Raw genomic sequence first — 24,965 nt, 5'->3', positions numbered from 1 at the left:
GACAATACACACCACACTTATAAGATTCAGTTTCCTAAGTTATATGTTAGAAGGCTTTTTGTTCCTTTTAAACCACTAAATCCTTGAGTTAACCTTCACGACCTTGGTGGATGTTAGCCAATTTGAATGGATTGTTAAAATAAACACACTCTACAACCCTACAAATCTTTTATCTAAATTCATTTAGTACTTTTTGAGCTATCATGTATACAGACAGAAAGAATGCAATGCTACCAACAATATAACCTCTTTGCTAAGATAGTGTTGGGATTGTTGGGAGCCACAATGTTGGGTGAAGTAATACTATGTTATACCTGTCAAACAGTGTGATCTATGGCATTAATCATAGTTTCAACTAAAGAAATAGAAACAAATGATGTGTTTTTGCAACAAAGTGTTCGGAACAAAGTGATTAAAGATACAATTTAAAGTTATGTGTAGAGAAAACGCACTGGCTCATACCTTGAGTTGGGTGTCTTTTGATAATTGAATGACTCATAGGTCAGTGTAAGTGGCTTACAAACAAAAACGATATTCATATGAAAATAGTCATGCACAAGGACTGAATGGGAAGTCTGTCTCCCTGTTAGAAACATCTAAAGAAATGAAAGGTGGTTCAAGACTTTTGCACAGTATTGCACGCTCCACATCAAAGTAAAATAAATAGCTGCAGTGGCAGGCAGCACATTTTTACCACACGCAAGCTAATGTATCATGGTACATTTGATTAATAGCCAATAGCAGAAAAAACGTATTTGGGAGCATTTACTGTGCAAGTGGCACTCAATGTGCCTACAGCAGGAACAAATAACCTGAAATAAGATATTTTAAAACAGACAGAGCTATCCTAATAAAACAAAGCTGTAAAACTTGTGCTTATTAAATACAAAAAGAAACTATTTAGATTTCAAAGCTTCCTTTTTGAGTGTGTAGAAAGAGCAATATGCTAATTGTTTCCACTCAAACATTCATCAATGTCTGAGCAAATACAGAGCTTAAAATGTAACATATGGGAAACAATCACTGGGTTGCAGGGAAACTTGTATGAGCATTTTGGTGGCTTACTTTTCTTTTCAAAATTAATTTCTACCTCATAAAGGCAGGTGCTAGCAAGCCACCTTATCAAATTTATATACCAGTGTGTCAAGGAACATCAAAGCAGTGAAAAATATGTGGGCTTCCATGCTCCAACAGTGCTCTTTGTATTTTTGAATGTATACAAGCAGTTAATGTCCAGACTCTCACTATTGTCTCTTTACTTCCGTCCTCTGCTTATCTTTCCTGCTGTTACAGCTTTTTGCTGTAACCTTTTCTTTCCTTATCACAAGCATCCTATCATTTTCCCTCCACATTTTGCCCCCTCTGCCCTGTTGTTCTCTCGTTCTCTGTCATACATTTCTCCCGTTTTTCACCTCTCCTGATCTCCTCTTCCCAACAACCAACACTTTATTATTCAGCAGGGTTTCGCAGGGACACTGTGAAATCACCTATTTCACGGATAACTTATCGTGTGTGACACTTTTCACACATCAAACAGCAGATCCTCTGACTCTATCTCTCTCCCTGCCTAGGCCTTAGCAGTAGTTTTGTCTCAGTACCTTGTTTTTACTGTCAGAGAGCAGAAGCACACTCTAGACCAGTCACATACGAGCACAACAAAAATGCAGGTGGTTAAACTGCTGATTGAGGTTTTCACTTAGTAATTACATCTGTCACTAAAGAGCAGATGGATCAGAACATTTTAAATCAGTCATTACAATTACTGCCTCAGGATTATTGTGAAAATGATTGTTCCAAATAATGTTAGTCACTTGATACACAGCCTTCCAGTAGTTGAAGTGCTCACTTTGTTGGTTTTGTGAGTCGCATTACACAAACAGCGGTTGGTGCACACTGCTACAAAGAGCTAGGAGCTGTATTCAAAAAACATCCTTGGGCTAAAAGGATCTCTTATTCCTAGGGGTGGACTTACTTCTAACTTTAGTACTCTTAAGTTCATTTGTTGTGAAATGATTCACAAATAATTTTGGTTTTAAAAGCAGATGCAACATCTAGAAGATCTTAGAAAGTTTTCACTCCTAAGTCAATATAATCTACATAAAATCAGCCAAAGCAGCTGCAGGCAACATTCACTGCTGTTATTATTTTACAGTACAATGACATAGCACAATTACACAAGTGGCTGTGTCATTATCATGACATTGAAAAACGTTGTAAATGAATCCAAAATGCAATATTTAAAGCACAGTTTCACAGTGTTTAGCATCATAAACTGTATTACATAAACAAAGATGGCTTTCTAAGTGGATTCTTACCTAAAACTAAAATTCTTTCACTAACACAGACCTGTTACTTGTCAATCAAAAGACAAAAGTTCTTTCTTTATTTTTTTTAATATTTTTGCTTCCAAGCAGAGTTCTTCCTTTCTTGTAATGTTTATTGTAGTGTAGTAGTTCCCTAGGCTTTCTGAAGGTCTTTGGACACTCATCAGAAATGGTCTTATTCTTAAGGATAGAAAACAGGGGGGAAAGGCTGCGGTATGCCAAATTACACAAGAATTGGACTGAAATGCAGTGGCAACAGGTCTGATTGTATGAAATCTTTGGTTCACGTCTTTGTCTAAGATGTAAGGAGGTCAGGGGGGAAATATAAAAGTGAATGGGGTTGAATTTCAGCCAGGACATTAAAAAGAAAAACTGCCTTGCCTTTTGCCTAATATATTGTATTTCTATGTATGTTTACACATGCTTCAATAATTTGTTGCACCGTTTTTCTTTTTTTCCCTAGAAAAATATTAAATGAAGATTGGGTTATAACCTTTGCACAGTTAATGGTATACGTGAGTCTTGGTGACATCTATAGCATTAGGGCCATCTCTCTTTACTAGCCTACTAGTTTCCTCATTTTTTTATTTTTCCCAGCACCTTTAAATACTACTTCAAATGGAAAACCCTACACATGCTGGGAAAGCACAAGTTCACGCTTGAGCCACCTTTCAGAATAGGATGTTGCTATGTTGGCTAATGAATCTAGATAATAATTAGCTGAATAATAACACTGGAAAGAGGTGTTATATCTACTATTTTCTACTTTCTACTATTTTTTTTTACACAGAGTAAGGCATTTAGAGTGCATTTCAGATGGCACGGCCAGGTTGTACATTCATGCTTGTTTATATTTGTACTAATTAGAACTGTTAACCACCAAGCTGCTCTCAGTATGCTCACACGATTCTGTTTTCAAGGTAATGTTAAAAAAACACCCTCACTTACAGTAGCATGTACCAGATACAAGCCAAAGTACAGCAGACGTTATTGGTCTGTGACTCTGTCAGCCATGTGTAATCTAACGTAATCCCTAATCTCCACTTGGTCCAGTGACTGCCTAACTTTAATCCAGCTACAACTGAAATAAACTGCATTTGAGTTGTGTAGTCTGGTGTAATCCACTCAGTGTGCTGACAGCCACAGTGACAACACATTTAGAGGAATGCCAGTAGTCTTGACTGTTAGACAGCCATCTGCCTCGCTCTTTTTCCTGTCCTCCTAAACACAAACTGTACCTTCCTGATTACTTGTACAGCTCCTCCCATTGATACTACTAATAATAACTGCTATTCTTTGGCTGCCAGTAAACCATCTGTTTGGATGGAACAAACACATTCTTTCGACATAGCTTTTTTTCCCCCTCTTGCCTTTTCTCCTGACAGAAGCCTTGGGGAAGAGAGTAGTAATTTTGCATTTTTCTCATTGCATTATGCTTTGCGCTACCCATTTCATTACAAGCAAATAAAACTAAAACTAACAAAAGCACATAACTCTTAACCCATAAAAAATAGGTTCCCAGTGGAGTGTGAATCCTAATCTTCATTTAAAAGGAAGCTAACAAAGCATCCAGTATTTACAGCTATGTGAAGTAGCTGGACTCTTTCATTATCCAATATGTGTTTGGCCACTTTAGTGGTTTTCATTTGGTGCTTAAGCTGACTTCATGGTTACAAAGATCTGCTAAGCTGCTCTGGCATCACATATAATGCATACTCCCAAAAATGATGAATGCTGAACATCACACCAGCCTAGGTTTTGTTTTTTTGTTCACACTTGAGCAAACATAGCCCTCACCAACCTAAAATTCAAATGTAAACTTGTATGGCATCAGCATGATCCATCACTGTTGATAGACATGCAGAATAACACCTGCTGCCACGCACGACAGCCCACACACATAACAGAGCTTTCATTATGCCACAGATTCCTGTGAATCTCATTGATGCGCCTAATTGAGGGGACCAAGCTGCTTTTTCGATGACATAGCTGGATGCAAAAACAAAAAAAAAAGGCTGTCCACTGTGTCATGTTCTCTCCTTCGCTGCAGGGATAATGCATAAGTGAAAATTAATACAGCAACAGATTTGTTGGACAAATACTGTGATAATTTGATCATCTGGTGTCTTTGTTATCAAACCCAGATTGTCATGCGATGAATCTAGCATGCCAGTTGGTCTGTGGCATTTTAAATAAGCGTGGAGAAGAAGCAGTTATGACAAAACATTTGACTTTTGCTGGAGAATTCAGGATAAGTTCAAATGGAGGAGTGGACAGGTATGGTGAATGTGATGATGAGTCAAATCTGGCGGAACATACCTGCCTGATTGGTTGTCACATTAAGTGACACATACTGCTTTGCATGGCCTTTGGCTAGGTCTGACACTCCGTTGACGGCTTCCAATAAGAAGCTGTAGTTGGTGTGTGATTGCAGGTCAGCCACCATCACTGAGGTGTTCGACAGGCCAGTGCGGCGTGGCAGAAAACGTACATTGGGACCGCACTCTTCCAAGCCCCTTCCGTCTGGCAGGACCTGTCTACAGATGACGTTATATCGCACATCCTTCCTGCCACCTGTATCCATAGGAATGGACCACTCCAAGAAGACGCTGGTCTCGTTGACATTAGAAATAGCATTACGAGGAGCAGATGGAGGGCCTGAGGGAGATGAAAAGGGCTTAGAAGAAGATACAGCTAGAAATACAAAGAAGCATTTGGATAAACAAAAGCCTTGAAAGTGAGCATGAGCAAATATAAAGGGGTTATATCCTCACGTGTGCACGCCATATTAGAAGGGTCAGAGTCTAGCTTAAAGTATCCGTCTTCACAGCTGCAAGCAGTGGCTCCCATCTGTCTGGCCACACTGTGAGGTGGACATTTACTACAGGCCAAAGACTCCAGCAGCGAGCGGTAAAACCCCACTTTGCAGACTGAAAGACAGGGAGGAGAGAGGATGTTTGGGGGTGGATAGGGAGATGATAAAAGTGGACATATAAATAGAAAGGAGAAAAGGGGTCACAGAGAGAGGTACAAATACAAAAAAAAGTGGGGGAGAAAAAGACATGGTTATTTCTTTTGAAAAAAAAGGAGGTCAGCATCACACTGGTAGGAAATTTTCCCTGGGTGGTTGCGGTTGTTTTGAGGTTCCTCATCAGAGATATACAGCAGTTTCATAGTTGAAATTAAAAGAAGCATTTGGCACACTTATATTGTTTCTTTTGAAGTCTGATTTCTTCTTATACAGTGGGGCAAAAAAGTATTTAGTCAGCCACTGATTGTGCAAGTTCCCCCACTTAAAACGATGACAGAGGTCAGTAATTTGCACCAGAGGTACACTTTAACTGTGAGAGACAGAATGTGAAAAAAAAATCCATGAATCCACATGGTAGGATTTGTAAAGAATTTATTGGTAAATCAGGGTGGAAAATAAGTATTTGGTCAATAACAAAAATACAACTCAATACTTTGTAACATAACCTTTGTTGGCAATAACAGAGGTCAAACGTTTACTATAGGTCTTTACCAGGTTTGCACACACAGTAGCTGGTATTTTGGCCCGTTCCTCCATGCAGATCTTCTCGAGAGCAGTGATGTTTTGGGGCTGTCGCCGAGCAACATGGACTTTCAACTCCCGCCACAGATTTTCTATGGGGTTGAGGTCTGGAGACTGGCTAGGTCACTCCAGGACTTTCAAATGCTTCTTACGGAGCCACTCCTTTGTTGCCCGGGCGGTGTGTTTTGGATCATTGTCATGTTGGGAGACCCAGCCTCGTTTCATCTTCAAAGTTCTCACTGATGGAAGGAGGTTTTGGCTCAAAATCTCACGATACATGGCCCCATTCATTCTGTCCTTAACACGGATCAGTCGTCCTGTCCCCTTGGCAGAAAAACAGCCCCATAGCATGATGTTTCCACCCCCATGCTTCACAGTAGGTATGGTGTTCTTGGGATGCAACTCAGTATTCTTCGTCCTCCAAACACGACGAGTTGAGTTTATACCAAAACGTTCTACTTTGGTTTCATCTGACCACATGACATTCTGCCAATCCTCTGCTGTATCATCCATGTGCTCTCTGGCAAACTTCAGACGGGCCTGGACATGCACTGGCTTCAGCAGCGGAACACGTCTGGCACTGCGGGATTTGATTCCCTGCCGTTGTAGTGTGTTACTGATGGTGACCTTTGTTACTTTGGTCCCAGCTCTCTGCAGGTCATTCACCAGGTCCCCCCGTGTGGTTCTGGGATCTTTGCTCACCGTTCTCATGATCATTTTGACCCCACGGGATGAGATCTTGCGTGGAGCCCCAGATCGAGGGAGATTATCAGTGGTCTTGTATGTCTTCCATTTTCTGATGATTGCTCCCACAGTTGATTTTTTCACACCAAGCTGCTTGCCTATTGTAGATTCACTCTTCCCAGTCTGGTGCAGGTCTACAATACTTTTCCTGGTGTCCTTCGAAAGCTCTTTGGTCTTGGCCATGGCGGAGTTTGGAGTCTGACTGTTTGAGGCTGTGGACAGGTGTCTTTTATACAGATGATGAGTTCAAACAGGTGCCATTCATACAGGTAACGAGTGGGGGACAGAAAAGCTTCTTACAGAAGACGTTACAGGTCTGTGAGGGCCAGAGACTTTCCTTGTTTGAGGTGACCAAATACTTATTTTCCACCCTAATTTACGAATAAATTCTTTACAAATCCTACCATGTGAATTCATGGATTTTTTTTTCACATTCTGTCTCTCACAGTTGAAGTGTACCTCTGGTGCAAATTACTGACCTCTGTCATCATTTTAAGTGGGGGAACTTGCACAATCGGTGGCTGACTAAATACTTTTTTGCCCCACTGTATCTCTCCGGGGCTTATTTCTTTTAGTCAACCTGTATAACCTTGCTTTTCATGTTTCACTGTTTAATCAAAAAGTTTTCCTCATTGAAGGATTTCCCTTCTTGTATTATCTTCAGTTCAATGATTTATAACCAGCACCTGATTAAGTTTGGACTTGCATCTGCTTCCCAATATCGGTGCCATATGTGCAGCATTTACAAACAAATACGACAAGGCAAACAGGCAAAATTTACTTTCCTCCCACACAAACACACACACAGACAGATCTCAGGCTGATCTAAGTGGGGCAGGTAGACGGGATGCTTATGCACTGTGAATGTTAAATGGTACTCATACATCAACAGTCTCACAAACCAGCTTAACGAGTTGGCTGTTGTCATCCAGATAAGTTCTGATAAGTGGAGTTCTATAAGTTATTGCAAAGTCAGTGGCATATTTCTATATCACTAAGCAGGACAAGGGGGAGAATTGAGGAAAAAAAGACTTGTCCTCTAAATTTAGGAGCTGGTGTTTCCCCAGTTATTGTGAAGCCCACTCAGATCACAGCTATTATTAAGAACTACATAATTAAACCTCAGGTAGGAGGACAGGAGGACAAAAACTAGGAAACGGAAACAATACGTGATGGTTAAAAACAGAGATAAGGTGAGAAAAGGAAATGATAGGAGGAGAAAAGCCAAGCTTACAAGGATGAGACAAGGAGAAAGAAGAGAAGAAAGGACGAGACAAAGGAAGACTGGTGGGATGGTTTGTGTGTATGTCTGTGTGTGTGTGTGTGTGTGTGTGTGTGTGTGTGCGTGTGTGTGTGTGTGTGCGTGTGTGTGTGCGTGTGTGTGTGTGTGTTTCAGTCGTTAGGCAGCAGTGGCTCTGATTCACCTTGACGGAACCTTGGTCTGTTGTCATGGAACATTAGGCCTGAAAAATTCTCCCTCTGCCCTGGATCACTCTAAGTCTCACCTTTGCTTCGCGCACACACACACACACAAACACACACACACAGACACACACACACACACAGACACACACACACGCACACATACACACACACGGAAACAGGCCTTTTATAAAATCTGTTTGGCATTTCGAATGCCTCACATACTGTAATTATAAGTTGGGGCTCAAGATAATGTTTTTGACACATTTATGAAGCTGGCGAAGCTTCAGGACAGGATTACATCTGGTGACATTCTCTATGCTTAACTGCCTTTGTATGGCTTGTTTCATTCAGGTGTTTAAGAAAGTTATTCCATGAGCTACATTTTTGTGTATTTTTGTTTCATGAAGCATTTTAATGTTTCAGCTTCTGTACTGATGGTTACTCCCTTACTTAATGTGCTTTGTTAGGCCAATGATGTACTACCCTCAACATGGGTGTGCGAGCCAGGGCAGTAGGACACACCTAATCTTTTTGTGAGCCTGTTACCACACACACACCTACACACTTGTGGTTGCATATAGATTTATTGCCATTGTCTGGTCTCTAGCTCTCCTTGGCTTCATCCTCCAAACCCCCATGGTCAAATCAATAAAAATGGGATGGCAGCTCATTTCACATACATAGACAAGCATATTTGTGCCCAAACAGTGAAGTAGAGTGTTGGAGAGTAGAGTCAAAGCAGAAAATAAATAAATGAAAAAAGAGAAAAGAAAAACTTCTTTAATAATTTCTGATACTACATTCAGGTATAATGCCAAGATGATGGATTATCTTTATTTATTTTTCATCTCTTTTTGATTTGGTAAGCTCTCATCATCAGGCGTGCGTGTCTGTAACTTTGTGTGCGTGTATGTGGCGCTCCCCAAAGATCACCTGTCAGTCAAACAGTATGGTGTGGGCACAGTGTGGTACTATGATGGCTCCCTACTTGGATTTCCTGTTCAACTCGTTTTGACATTCTGGATGGTTTTTTCTTTCTTTCTTCTTAATTTGTCTGTTGGCCACCGTTGTGGCCAGCTGTCACTCAAGAGAATACACACATATATGATCTCTAATTGTTGGGAAATAGTTAAACCACTCTACCATAATGAAAATCAAATAAATCATTGTTACTTTGACATTTACTGCTTATGCAAAATAAATCTATTTGTTAGCTGAAAAATAGATATATTTTTCCTATTCCACGTTTGATAGACTGATAGACTTTTGCTCCCAGTGTGGCGTCAAAGGCGAGATGATGCGCTCTGATTAAATTAAATTAATGTATGGAAATGTCTTTCCCCTGGAAGTTGTAAATGATTATGAAAATGATATAAACATTTGCAATTAAAATGTGCAAACTGGCATGAAAAAAAATCCATTGGATGCCACTTTAATAAAAGTCAATTCTAGTTGACTAATCACTACTTGTTAAGGTATTTATTATCATTAATTCTACTTCATTTCCATTTCCATTTAGGATAAATAGATTACCCATGCTCTACATGCAAATGAACAAAGAACATGCAGAGAAATTAAGTCTATAGATGCGTTTTTTGAATTGTATGAGTACAGCTGACAACATATATCATGACTACATATCAATATCACTCTCTTCACTTAATTATGTGTTAAAGGATTTGAATGCAAAGGTTTGTGAAGGTCAGAGAAGCAAACTGGAGGTTGGAAATAGGATTAAGTGCTTAAAAAGCCACAGAGAGTAAATTTAAGAACACAGTCTAGAATCTGAGAGCAAGAAACAGCTGAGGGGCAGCCTTAAGATCCACAGTACAACTGTCTAGATAGGACTGCATAACATGCAAGCGGTCTACATTAACTTTACATGGCAGCTTGATTACTAAAGGTTTATTAAAAAATAAGTGCTATTTTTAAGTGATTTTTTTTTCACTTCATTTATTTTACATTGCATTTACTGTCTGTTTTTGACCAACTCACCTTTTGTATTTCCACAACAATAGCGAGGGACATGCAGGCAGCTGGATTCGGATGAGGTGCTTTAATTCTTTAACCATCTTAAATGCGCAAATAACCGAAAACACATATGTATACACACTAACAGACACACTTCCTGCAGTGAGATTAGTTATGGTCATGCCTGGCTGACTGAAATAGCTCATTCCTCATTGTGAATGCAACCTGAATAGACGGCGTTGGTGGTATTAATGTACGTGTGTACGAGTATGTGTTGCCCTTGGGCAAGCTGTCTTTCTGATGCCACGCAGCTCTTAATGCACAGAACAAAGGGTAATAGGTAATTAATATGCAATACACACTAATGTGCATTTGTGTGTGTTTGACTGTAAGGTTAATACGTAATTAATATGCATCATACACTGGCATCCCAGGCAATTAAGGATCCAGCGGTATCCGTTGATGCTTCTTAACGAACGTCCTCTTTAATTGGAAACATTTCACTGTAAACATGTTGATTTATATGACTGTCTGTCGTTTGGTGGGATTAGAGCGAGTAAGCGATTAAGGCAGAGAGAAGGAGACGTACTGAGATAAGGACTAAAATGAAAGAGAATTTAAAGTTAAGGACCACATACTGTGTCTGAACACTGGATTTAAATTCATTTATATGGGCTTAGAAAACTGTATGGATGCAAATATATTAAAAAAAAGATCTCTTATGTATAATTACATAGTATGTTAATGGATTATTACTGATCATACCAATGCATCAGATTGCTGGAGAACACTGCATACCGGACTATACAGTAAATTGTATATGTAGCTGTTGTAGTTGTTTTTACTGCAGTTATGTTGCACCACTGAACCACCAAACAGCCATAAAAAGATGAAATGAGGATGGAAACACAAATGGCTCACACCATTCTGTGACAACCACTTACGTTTCCATCTTTCCCGTCACTCTTCCAACAGCACACACAGTCAGCAGGACTGACCAAAAAGTAAACTTTGACTGAAGAAATCCAAATACTCACGAGGCTGAATTTCAATGCACTGCCTATATTGTTAGCAGATACTATTGTGAACTAATAAACCAGCTGAGGAAACACAGTAAATATCCTGTTCCTGTGTTTGTCCCACAGCAAACTACTGGCCTAACAATCATAAACACGTGTTTCAGGGTGTGCATGCATGAGATGTTTCATACCTTTATTATTTTTGTATTGCTGTGTTTGTGTGCCTCTGCTTGTGTGCATGTGCCAATGCATGCTCATATTTGTGCATGTTTCTATGTGAACACAAACAAAGAAGGATGATAATACCGTAATAATACACAATCGAGTGAATGGGGTTTTCCTTTCTGTTGGTTGACAGAGGAGGCCATTGTTCACAACTCATTTATTCTCACAATCAGACCACGAGCAGAAACCCAAAGGTCAAGCATCCAGGTCACAATAGCTTTCGAACCAAACCCAATGTATTGGCTCAGTAAGTGTCTAGAGAAAAAGAGTAAATATAAGAAATGTGTGATAAATCATAATATGCTGACTGGATGTCTTGGGAAAACAATTTAACTAGCCATAAAACATACTATAGTGCCCTTTCACCATTTAGCTGACATTAATTTACTTCCAAATATTAGACTCCATCAATGGACCAACAAGCATGAAGAAAAATTGCACAGATCCACAAACTAGGCGTACAAAGGTCGGGATCTCAGTTGTACAACCATGCTCTTGCAAAAAGGGGATAGGACAGTGATATGTGATGTGTATAAAATTAGGTTGTGAATTTCTTATGACTTTTAATTCACAAATTTGCATGTATGGTATAATCCACCTGACTCAACACAAAAAATAGCATGCCTGCATTGCATCATTGCTGTAGAGCTATGATGGTTTTATAAAACGGGTGAAACTCATCACCTTTCTTAAATGCATTATGGGTAATATAGTGCCAAAATGATCAGTACTAAGCTTCCACTGGCTCGGACTCTGGAGATGGCCAGGCTTTCATGGAAAGAACCTTGCTGCTGAATGAAGCATTTTATGAATATTTCAGCAACTGCAGGAATGCGTGCGTGTGTTTCTGCGTGTCTGTGTGGGTGCATGAGCGTTTGCTCTTCCATCTTTGTGAGGACAAATGGCTGGCCCATTTTCTTCAAAGAGATTTTCTTTTAGGGGTATTGTCTGAGTGAGGATGATGCATTTGTCTGTTAGTGTAACAAATGGGATTATGCAACTTGCTATGCTGGTTATGGCTCGGGTCAGAGGTATGGTAATGACAATGAGTCAATTAAGGTCTTCACAAGTATAGATAAAACCATGTGGGTGTGTATGCATGTTAACAGGGGCAAGGGTAAAAGAGAGGAAGCTCTTCTGGGAAAGTCAGTTTACCCAACAAGCACTCAGGAAGCACTTTAGTTGTCATGACAGCATCACCACGTGGAGATGATGGGGGGAAGGGGGTGGGGAGAAAGCTGGAGAGAGAGCATGATGCAGGAGGAAAGAGTTCAATGAAAGAAGCCATTAGCAGATTCCAGTTGAGCAGGATCTAAAAGGAATAATGGTGGCTCTTTCCTTGATGAATCTAGTCAATTCATAGTTTAGGGGATGATGGTTTCCTGCCACTTGATATTTGCACTCTTTATCTTTGACTGTGATGAGGGATGGCAGAACATTTCTGTATGGGAATCTGAATACTCTAAACTCATATGACATGAATTAAAAAGACATAGATACAGGCTGGAAAGTATCTTACTTGAACTACTGGATGTTTTGGGTCCAGTGAATTCTGATCTAGTTATCAAAAATGGACAACAGAAGTTAAGAAAAATGTTGTCTGTCATCAGAATCTGGTGTAAACAACATGAAAGCACCTAAGTAAGGCCAATCCTACCATCAATGTATAAAGGGTTCTAGCTGGTGGTGGTGGATGGTGTAATGATGTGCAGGATCTTTCCTGGTTAAACTTTGGACCTGTTAGTACCAACTGAGTACAGCCTAAACGAGTATTGTTGATGACCACGTCCATCTGGTTATTACCAGTGTACTCATCTTCTGATGGCTGTTTCCAGAAGAATAACGTGCCGTGTCACAAACCTCAAATAATCTCAAACTGTCTTGAACTTGAAAATGAGTTCACTATAGTGAAATGACCTCCACGGTCACCAGATCTTAATTAAGGATACAGCAGTGATTCATATAATTGATGTGCACCAATAAATATGCATCAGCTGCATGATGCTATCATGCCAATATAGACCAAAATCTCTGAAGGATATTTCAAGCATTTGCTTGAATTTCTGTTATGAAAAATTAAGGTAGTTTTGATGCAATAGCGGGACCAACTTAGTACAAGCAATGTGTTGCTAGTAGCATTCCCTCTTCTCCTGTAGTTTTTTTTTTCTTATAATCTTACCATTAAGAGAAAAAAAGTACTACTTGAAATGGCATGGGAGATGAAAGAAAATGTTCTCCTCTCCTTTTAGGATGTAGGTCTATGCATTACAGGGAGCGCAGAATTATTAGGCAAATGAGTATTTTGTCCACATCATCCTCTTCATGCATGTTGTCTTACTCCAAGCTGTATAGGCTCGAAAGCCTACTACCAGTTAAGCATATTAGGTGATGTGCATCTCTGTAATGAGAAGGGGTGTGGTCTAATGACATCAACACCCTATATCAGGTGTGCATAATTATTAGGCAACTTCCTTTCCTTTGGCAAAATGGGTCAAAAGAAGGACTTGACAGGCTCAGAAAAGTCAAAAATAGTGAGATATCTTGCAGAGGGATGCAGCAGTCTCAAAATTGCAAAGCTTCTGAAGCGTGATCATCGAACAATCAAGCGTTTCATTCAAAATAGTCAACAGGGACGCAAGAAGCGTGTGGAAAAACCAAGGCGCAAAATAACTGCCCATGAACTGAGAAAAGTCAAGCGTGCAGCTGCCAAGATGCCACTTGCCACCAGTTTGGCCATATTTCAGAGCTGCAACATCACTGGAGTGCCCAAAAGCACAAGGTGTGCAATACTCAGAGACATGGCCAAGGTAAGAAAGGCTGAAAGACGACCACCACTGAACAAGACACACAAGCTGAAACGTCAAGACTGGGCCAAGAAATATCTCAAGACTGATTTTTCTAAGGTTTTCTGGACTGATGAAATGAGAGTGAGTCTTGATGGGCCAGATGGATGGGCCCGTGGCTGGATTGATAAAGGGCAGAGAGCTCCAGTCCGACTCAGACGCCAGCAAGGTGGAGGTGGAGTACTGGTTTGGGCTGGTATCATCAAAGATGAGCTTGTGGGGCCTTTTCGGGTTGAGGATGGAGTCAAGCTCAACTCCCAGACCTACTGCCAGTTTCTGGAAGACACCTTCTTCAAGCAGTGGTACAGGAAGAAGTCTGCATCCTTCAAGAAAAACATGATTTTCATGCAGGACAATGCTCCATCACACGCGTCCAAGTACTCCACAGCGTGGCTGGCAAGAAAGGGTATAAAAGAAGAAAAACTAATGACATGGCCTCCTTGTTCACCTGATCTGAACCCCATTGAGAACCTGTGGTCCATCATCAAATGTGAGATTTACAAGGAGGGAAAACAGTACACTTCTCTGAACAGTGTCTGGGAGGCTGTGGTTGCTGCTGCACGCAATGTTGATGGTGAACAGATCAAAACACTGACAGAATCCATAGATGGCAGGCTTTTGAGTGTCCTTGCAACGAAAGGTGGCTATATTGGTCGCTGATTTGTTTTTGTTTTGTTTTTGAATGTCAGAAATGTATATTTGTGAATGTGGAGATGTTATATTGGTTTCACTGGTAAAAATAAATAATTGAAATGGGTATATATTTGTTTTTTGTTAAGTTGCCTAATAATTATGCACAGTAATAGTCACCTGCACACACAGATATCCCCCTAAAATAGCTAAAACTAAAAACAAACTAAAAACTACTTCCAAAAACATTCAGCTTTGATATTAATGAGTTTTTTGGGTTCATTGAGAACATGGTTGTTGTTCAATAATAAAATTATTCCTCAAAAATACAACTTGCCTAATAATTCTGCACTCCCTGTATATAGTGGAAAAAATGTAATGTACTGAACAATTTTGAAAATACACAGAAAAAAATAAAACACTCAGAGTATTCATGTCACACTCAGATCCTTATCGGCACATGATGGTAATTCTACTAAAATGACAGATGCTTCATGATCATGTGTGTATCTCTGTGTTATGCAAGAGACTGTAATACCCTTGTCACCACAGCATCAACCACAAGCCTCACACTGTAAGTGTGAGCTGCTTGTTCACTATCCCCATAAATCCCTAGAGGGAGAAGGCAGAAAGCTTCTTCACATTACTACGCCAGTGAGACTGTTTTTGATGGCAGCATCACGACTGTGGCCAGATCAAGTTTGACATATGCTGCAGTGACGTCTGACAGGCAGGCAAACACAGAGGAACATCAGGGGAGCCATGGCACTGAAACAAAGAATCGTCAAGGGAAATCCAACTCTACCCCTGACACTTAGACAACTATCTCCAAACAAAATATTAAAAAATGTTGAGATGTATCCTGAAGATGCAATATCCTTCCAGTCACAACCAGGTTTTTTTTCTTTATTACAAGTAATTCTGTTAATTAAGGATACCAGTAGTCACACTTGTTTTAATTTGCATCCCGTATCTGCTGTCTTTCTCCTCATCCCCTCCCCCGACATCCCTTTCTCTCTCCCCCAACATTGCTGCCCGTATTGTACCTCTAAGTCTTTCTTCTTTTGTCATGTGAAATCAGTGTAGCCCAAATCCAAACATCACAAAGGCTCAATCCTGCTTCAGTCCACCTTTTTCCCCTCATTCTGAATCCAAAGCATTTAGCTCTTTTTTTTTCAACATCCAACATCCTGGTCATCCTGAATTCCCTTTTCTCCACATTGAATCTAACCCTTATTCTATCACTGCACGCTTCTTTCAATATTTATTGCATCATTCCACTTCATCATTTTACTCTCACATATACCATTATTCCATTATTTACTTTCAATGCAGCCAACATTCCAGTCAATCTCTAATCATTGCAGCTGTAGATGAATTTCTTCCTATATGAATTTCACTCCAAAAACAATTTATTCAAATATATTTCAGGCCTTATTCCACCATTTCAACATCTCTCATCAACAATTCAATCATGATTGTGTTTTCAAGTATGTGTCCACCATATTGGTGACTGGACTTTTGATCATCTTTCTTGGCTTTCTGTACAAGCTAAATTATACTATGGCTTACTTGTATTTTTAAAGAAAACAATACTGTTAAACACACCACCCTTTTTTTGTGCTCAGTTGCAGTATCCAGATGAAATTCATAATCATGCCACACGATTCTCAACCAACCACAATTTAGTAATTCCTCGTGTTAAAAGTAACTTTTTGAAAAACTCTGTTATATTCAGAGCATCGTTTCAGTGGAATAAGTTGCCTGAGGCAATAAGAGAATTGGCTTCAATTCATAATTTTAAAAATCACCTAAAAGCCTATTTAGGCAGTTTTTAATGTATTTGTAAAAATTGTAGAGGGTAATATCACTTGTAATGGAAATTGTGTATTTTGTTTGAGTGTTTTGTTTTGGTTTTCTGCTTTTATATAATTTTTAATATTCACATGTTTACATTTCAGTATTGTAAAACTTTACTGTAGATCTAATTGTTGTAACATTTTATTTGGAGATATTTGATGGCTTGGGCCCCAGGAAGACTAGCAACCACTGTTGTGGAAGCTAATGGGGTTCCTTATAAATAAACAAATAAACAAATCTTATATAAGACTGACAGATCAATAAGTTATGCCAACATATCTACATATTTAGGTTGAGGCCGTCCAATTAGCCTCTGCAGGCCTTTGCTCTGATAGTGGTTTAGCATGGAGGCTTCTCAAACTGTTCTGATGATGTCAAACTTTCTTGGGACTTGTTCTGAAAAATAAATTCAGTTTCCATTGCCATTTCAATATGGTAATGCAGCAAGACAAGGCCATTAATGCACCAATTTAAACATTTGTTTATGTAACGTTTTCAATGTTAAACATTGTTAATGCACATCAAAAATATTTTGCTACATTGTATATTCCAATAGCCAACCGGCTCAAATGTGAGAATTTAATGCCTCCTCTTTTTTGTATGGTTACTCTCATATAAAATAGTATCTTTTGTAAACAAGACCGCAGACTCTAAGGTTGTGTAACTTTTTTGTAATTTTTGTTTTCTGACATTTTGTAGACTAAATAATTTAAATATAAATTGGGTTTATTCTTAACCCATCTGAGGGCTGAGTTGATGTAAAAAAGGAAAATGTTAATTTTACTAACCCGATTTGTGTGACATGTCCTGACAAAGCTAATATATTTGCCTTTCTATTTAGCTCTTATTTAGTTAACCCTTAATTCAAGCATTCTTCCAGTGTTTCTTTCTATTCTCTCTAGTATTCAATCAAACAGGCCTCATTTCAAAGACTAAGTCAGTCTACACCCTCTTCCTTCTTTTCTCTCTCTTCATCCATCTGCCATTTCTATCCACAGTTATCCATTCTCTATCCCCATCACCCCTGGAACAACACTCATCCATCTCTTTGTCTCCATGCCCTCACACCCTGTGGTGAGAAATCTCCAATTTATCTTGTGTCCCCTTGTTTTGCCTTCACTTCTCTCTGTACTCTTCTCATCACTCTGTCTATCCATCAAACCATCTACCCATGGATGTGCTGCCCTCCTCCCTTCAGTCCTATTAGGCTTACAAAGCTGCAGGATAGCAGCAAAAAGGCTGAATGTACATTCATATTTATTATGATATACCATATGTATGAGTATCTGACAAAATTTGTTCTTTTACAAGACATTTATTTATAGAGTGTATACATATATATATATATGTATTTATATGTATTTTTCATTTTTTTGTGCAGAAGCAAAACAAAAAAACTGGATTTTATGATGCACGATGATGCATAATTTAATGATATTAAGTGTGCTGTCAAACGTAGCACAAAGTTGGACAGTAGCAGAATGGAACAATAAATAAACTGCAACAAATCCAGCAGTGCATGGCCACACAGTTGCTGCTCCACAGGGATGATGCACCATTTTCATAAATCCCTAAGAGCTCAGATTCTCCTTTACATGCTACAATTGTTTGGTGACTGAGTTATTTCCACAAATAGAGATGAACTTTTGAGAGAAAAGTATATGTGTGGGTGCTGTGTGTATGTATCTCCCAGATGCAGAGTAAAGACAGTTGTGTGATGTGTTGATAGTGAAAGAGGCAGATCTTTTAAACTGAGGAAAAAAGTGAGGGAAGAGTCAAAGACAGCTGCAAGAGCAGGAGAGTGCAAATGCACTGGATAGCAGAACCTGAAAAAGAAAAAAGTAGGATGGAGAAACAATGAATGATAGGCAGTCAAAGAAGAAAAAGAAGCAGACATATGAAGGGTTTAAGAAATGCAAGAGCAAAATGACCGGGTAATGGACAAACCAAGGTACAGAGAAAGACACACACCAAAGGAGTGAGAAAAAAATGGACGTGTGAATGAGATAGAGCAAGAGAGGTGAGAAAGATAAAGACAAAAAGGAGGATGAAGAGCTGTCCATAATGAGTTTTGTCCTACATTCACAAAGGCAACATTAAATCATGCTCTACTAAGCAGCACACACACTGCCAATACAGCCAGGGTTTACACATCTTCTCACTCACTGTAGTGTCCTCTGACCTTCAATCCATTGATTCACTGTCTACACATAAAATGTAGTTTTTACCAATGAGGCATCTCTCTTTAAAAAGTGCTATTCGTTTTTAATAGCACATATCCACTGAAAGAGCATACAATTAAAATTAAGGTTCTAAAAATCCAGCTCAACAGATCTGTACGACAACCATTTCTTAGCTAGAAACTACTCCTGTGCTGTCCATAAAAAGACACCAAATATGACTTCTAGCAGTATGGAGTCCAGGAATTCTTTCAGTGTCTGAAAAACAGAAATCAACACTTTACACTCCAATGTGACTGACTGAAATACACATGAAAAAGTGTTTACTAAGGCAGAGAACACATATGGTTACAAACCTGCTACTGAGGAAACCCTGCCATGTTTCTCTCTGTAGACATTTTCAAAGGGTACGTGTCACTCTAACAGTTTCATCTGTATACAAAACTGTAAAGACGAAAAACATCCCCCTGTAGCCTAATTAATAGTGAGGAATCTTTTCTACTCACTTCACTTCAGCTTGCTGTAAATATGGACTACAATTTGCGAAAAAAAAGAGATAAATGATATTACTGCGAGCTCCCGAGATTTGTTTTTATTCCAGAAGGTTTAACTAATGGCAAAAATTTGCATATCACACAACTTCATCTCCTAAGAATTCAGAACACTCCTTGGAGCTTGGAAAGACACCATGAAAACCAGGTAAACCCTGTAACTTTGTTCTGGCACAAGAAGGCAGAAAGAAAGAGCCCGTGGAGGCAGTTAGCTGCAAGACAAGGCAGGGTCAGATTTTATTACAGTGACATCAAAATAACACCTCACAACCCTTTACAAAAGTGCACAAAGGGAGTGCTGCTTTTTGACTGTTCTCTTTATAGCTCAGTCTACACCACCGAAGTACCGTTTTAATCTTTTGTGCTGTCCAGGCAAGCTTCATGCATTTGCAAATCCCTTTGCAGTTATATGCTTGCCAAGCCATTTTGGGTGGAAACCTTTTGGAATTCATAGATTTCTTTCTTTCTTTCTTTTTTTTTTTGTATTTTAATACTCTGTAATGATGTCACTGTCCTGTTACTTTAAAAAAGTCATCAAAAAAGTTTTCCTTTGTTTTGCATTTTGTTTTACTTGCAGAATGATGAATGTGAATATGCATAGCATGTAGAGAAAGTGCACAAGGCTACAGAAGTTTGGGAGCTTCCCTCCAGCATAAGGTGCAGCAAAGTACTTTGATGACAAACCCTTTGTAGCCAGGCCTCGTACCAGAGACCTCACAAGACAAAAAAAGTACAAGCTCATGTTTGGTGAGGGCCCGTTTAGCCCAAGGCTTATAATGTTTCTTTCTTAGTTTAGCATGTTAGCATGCTAATATTTGCCTATAGACGGTACTAAGGAATCAAGACTACACCACTCAGCAGATCCTGAGTCAAGTCTTCACATCATTATTTAACAATCCATCAAGTTTTTAGAACCGACTTGAATGCCAACAGCAGCATTGTTAGCATGCAAAAACACAGCTGCAGTCTGTTTAATAAACTAAAAGCGTTAGCGTGACCAACAACGAAAACAGAAGTAAATGTGCAAGTAGGTGTTAAAAAATTTAAGTCCTTGAGTCAAGCATCAAAACATGTAAAATATGTTAACGAGGCACAAGAAGTCACAAAAAGTCTGCGTCATTTTTCAGCGAAACTGCTGTACTTACAGTGTACAGTAATTTTGAATATTCTCCAGGCTTCAGCTGACACAAGTGGTCAAATCAAAAGTTATCAAATGGCAGAAGTCTGTAAAGCATAATTAGCTGTGTATAATTAGGTGGCAAGCTAATGAGTGGTAATCACAGTACTGTAGAGCCATTCTTTTATCTTTTGCATGTGCATTCCAGTCAGTATTCATGCAGTAGTACACAGCAGTATAGCTTCAAAGATGATCCTTTTATTTTAATAATACTGAGACAGTAATTGGTTCTTAATATTCATGATCACAAAAATGCTGTTCTGGAACTTTTTTTTTTTTTTTTGCCTTCTCAGCCTGTAACCGTAACAGTAGTCTGGCTGTCTGTACAGTCTGTGGGAGAATGACTTCAGTCTACTGACAGCTATTTCCTAATGATCTCCCTACAGATATTTCATATCTGACAAAGTGAAGCTACTGTAGAGCTACTGTAGAGATGGTTCACTTTTTTACCATTTGATTATTGAGAACTAATCAAAGCTTAGTTCTCTTTTGGTTCTGAAAGAAAAAAAAACCCTACTATTAGACCTCTTTCACATATTGTCATCTGCCAATCACCCTCCTTTAACATTCAATCCAGTTTCCACATGCACATATCTAAATCAGAAAAGCTAAAGAATAAAACTTCCACATCAGTAGCTCACAAACAAATCATGTATTTAATCACTAGAGACTGGTACTTACTTGGGAGAAGACTGTGTGAAAATAAAAAGCACAAAGAGTGACCAAATCACACATTTCACTTTACTGTATCACATAGCGTCGTGCCATTGTAACGAATGTTCTCTGAAATTTCTTCTTCTTAAAGTCCACCATGCCGTTCAAAGCTACTCTCAGTTGCATAAGTGGAGTTTAGCGTGCAAATAATTGAGTAATTTAAAGGCAGCGTAGGGGAAGACTGAAGAGGTTGAAAGGAGAGAAAAATACATAGACCCTAGGTACCCATGGAAATAGCAGTTAAGGTCAGTGGTGGGAATGTTTGGGCACGAGCTGGAGCAGAACAGTATGAGAGCAGCAAAGTGCTGCAGGCCACAGGGGAATACCCTCCACTAAGCTAGAAAGAAACACTCACAGACTCACGCAGCAACAGCGTAAGAAGCACTCTTGCTAAAAGAATAAACAGATCCATGCACACACTCAAGCACACTATACTAAAAATAAACATGTGCATGGATATGAAAATACACACAGGATGAAGACAGCAACCAAAACAAACAAACATGTATGTGCACCCACAGCCCTAAAAAGGTAACAAAATAATGTGATGACTAGACAGATTAAGAAACTGGATCTTTAACTTCAATTAATCATCTTAAAAGCTGCTGATTTATTCAAAATGATCTTATTAGCTCAATTTCACAACAAACTTTACCCTCTCACCTTGACAAGATCCGTTGATTTCCTCAAATCCCGGCTGGCAAACACACTTCCCAATGGGCACCAGCCACTCTCCCTCTGTGCTGCAATGCATCCTGGGAGGCTCGTATAAAGGCAGGGAGTTATTGACACAGCGGCCCACTACCTCTACCAGCTGTGAGGCTTCTGAGCCTGGGATTGTGTCAGGGAACTCAGCCAAGCTCTTCACCAAGAATGGGCAGCGTTTGTAGAAAACCCTCACTGAGACTAAAGCAATGCAGGCCCCTAAATCCTGAAATGCCAAGTAGAAGCCTTTCCGGGTCAGAGGACCTAAATCGCGGACTTCAGTGTTAAGCTTCATCACACGATCCCCAAGGTCCAGCTCAGTGAAGCTCTCATCAGCTGCTATGGTATCAATTTTGATGTACCTGCTCTCCTTCATTGCCCTGTCTTCCTCTTCTGTCATCCCGGTACCATCTCTCATCTCTCCTTCCTCCATCTCTTCTTCGTCCCCATCTGTTTCATAGTAATACATATTAAAAGTCTCCTTGCAGGTCCCGACACCCCCTGGCAGGCTGTTGCAGTCTCTCAGGGTGAACTTGAGCTCAATAAATACCCGCTGGGCACCCTCAGTCAGGATCCAGTTGGTGTGGAGCCAGTTGTTCTGGTTTTGCTCCATCACACGGCATACTTGGTAGGTGTGGATGGGAGCATAGTTCTCGTCTACTTCCCCAATCTCCTCCCACTGAAAAAGAAAAAAAAAAACCAAAATATTAGTGGAAAGACCTTGTTCCTTTCAAATGATTAAATGCTTAATATTCCCATGCACATCCTGCATTCAAAACATCACTAAAGTCAATTTTACAACATGCTTAAAGTACAGAAAAATGTTTTGATGAAATGGCTTTAAATTTGTTATATACAAGAATATTTAGTAGCTAATGCATCAATGTGTGAATATTACTTTACTATGGTCACTGCTTGAACCTCCAAAGAGTCACAACATCAATTTAATAGGTGTGTGGGGATAATCGTATTTTAAAACTCAAATTTATATCGGTAGTTTTTAGCATTCTGATTTTTTAAATTAATCCATTAACAGTTACCAACAGTCAGCCCAACTACAGTTTAGTCTTAAACTTGAACTTAATATTAATATTAATAATGTACCATCTTATTCTAAAAATGTAAGAGTGTAACACACAGTACAATATTACCAAAATGTATAAAGTATAAAACACATTTTTTTTTCAAAACCATAAGTCATCCTTAGTAACACACTTACAGTATTACATCATAACATTTTCAGTCTACTAGGACAAACTTGTCTAATTAAGCATGCTTATAATTCTACATATAACAATGAAGTAAACAGTAAATTCTAGTATGTTGCCTGTATTGTTTAAAAATGTGAAATTATACTCATACAGAGAATCTGACACCGTGGTAATACTTTAAGAATGAGCAACAGAAATGCTTTTCTGAAAGGATTAACGCTGGTGTGGAAATTTTAACGGTGTGTTTGTGTGTGTGTGCATGCATGTTAGTGTGTGTGTGTCAAGGTATAGATAGCAAAATAATCCTCATCACTTCCACCTCATTTCCTCCTACTGCAATAGAGAGAAAGGAATGAGATCGTGTTAAAGGGTACATATGCATTTACCATGAGTGAGGGGTGGCGTTCTTGTCAGCAAAAAAAAAAAAAAAGATGATTTAACCTGCACCTGTGTGTTCATCTGTAGCACCATATCTCTAAAGGAGAATGTGTGTGTCTGTGTGAATCCATTTCTGCATGTGCATATATGCAAATTACCTTGTCAGCATTCAAGTGTGTGTGAGCATATGCATCCATGCATGTGTGCGTGTGTCAGACAGCAGCATTAATTCCCTCTGCAGGTCTCGTGGGAGATGGCTATTATCTGCATCACTAGCCCTCTCTCATGACTAATATAGGCGCTTCATCATGTCACTGTAATATGGCCAGAGGGACCAGACTATGATCTGGTGTTATGGCTTAATAGCCCATATTAATCAATCCTTGCTGATCCATTGTATACAACCCTCTGTCTTTATCTTTTCGCTCTCTTCTCCCTGTCTCGTTCTCCAGCTGTCTTTTTTTTTTTACACTTTCCCTGATTAAGTGTGTCTCTTTTGTTTTGTCTCTTTTGTTTTCTGATTGTAATTATTCAGTTTCAGAATCATTTGATAATGGATGCAGACATTTAAGTATTTATAGATATTGTGTGCACACGCAGTGTGTTAATAGTCTTGCACCTTTATCTTTGTAACAAGCAATTTCACTTTTAGTCTTCCTGAAATTGTTGGAAAGCGAATCATCTTATGCGATTTACTAAAACGCTGTTTGAGGATTTAAACTTTGTTCCTGAGTTCGGCTTAGACCTAGGTCTTGATTGGTGGTTTGAGTGTATTATGCTAATGAGGGTCTTCACATATATGGAGTGCAAACTATTCAAAGATATCTGTTTTTAATTGTGTGCCAGTCCCCATCTCCACCAGACCTCAGCCCAGTCAGTCCCAGTACAGACATTAAGCCTCTTACTTGTTAGATCGCACAGATCCACAAGCCTGCTCTGAGATTTACACAGCTTAACACATACACACACACACAGAGCCACACAGCGTCATTATTGGTATCCCAGCGGGGAGTTGAACAGACGACCTCCTCTCACTCTGCCTTGAACAAATTGGTTCGGCATGTGTGCTTGGAAGTGGTGTTGCCATTGTTGCAATTGGGAGTCCTCCCACTTTGTAGCTCAACTGTATTTATAGAGTTTAATTACTAATGTAAATAGGATATGATACTTGAGCTAACACTTTAAAGTGAATAATCAAACAATTATTTAGCATAACCCATTTACAAGCAAACAGCCACTAAAATGAGTAACAAAATGTTACCAAGGTTCATCCTTTGGCTTTCCAAAAAATGCCGCTGATGTAGAAACAGACTGCTCTAAGACTTTTTAGTTGCACCTACTGGAGGAACACACTTTGATCTGTGCACAGAACAGCACAGCAGTAAGGTTGCAGTTGCAGAACCACATTCATAATGTGGGGGAATGTATTGAAACAGTCAGTCTAAAAGTTAATCA

The 24,965-nt window shown here is 39.3% G+C and overlaps 1 protein-coding gene across 2 annotated transcripts in view; it reads right to left on the bottom strand.

Moving 5' to 3' along the window:
* Positions 1 to 24,965, bottom strand: part of epha5 (EPH receptor A5) — a 66,661-nt gene that overhangs the window by 30,967 nt on the left and 10,729 nt on the right. For both annotated transcript variants that reach the window (XM_026174209.2, XM_026174212.2), the window contains exons 3-5: positions 21,880 to 22,600; positions 5,099 to 5,254; positions 4,644 to 4,982 (exon numbers count right to left, since the gene is read on the bottom strand). In XM_026174209.2, coding sequence (XP_026029994.1) covers positions 4,644 to 4,982; positions 5,099 to 5,254; positions 21,880 to 22,600 — 1,216 coding nt within the window. The remainder of the gene's footprint in view (positions 1 to 4,643; positions 4,983 to 5,098; positions 5,255 to 21,879; positions 22,601 to 24,965) is intronic.

Source organism: Astatotilapia calliptera, chromosome 7 (genome assembly GCF_964374335.1).
Source record: "Astatotilapia calliptera chromosome 7, fAstCal68.1, whole genome shotgun sequence".
NCBI lineage: Eukaryota > Metazoa > Chordata > Actinopteri > Cichliformes > Cichlidae > Astatotilapia > Astatotilapia calliptera.
Note: the sequence above shows the minus strand (reverse complement) of the source record. Positions and strands in the feature narration are given on the sequence as shown.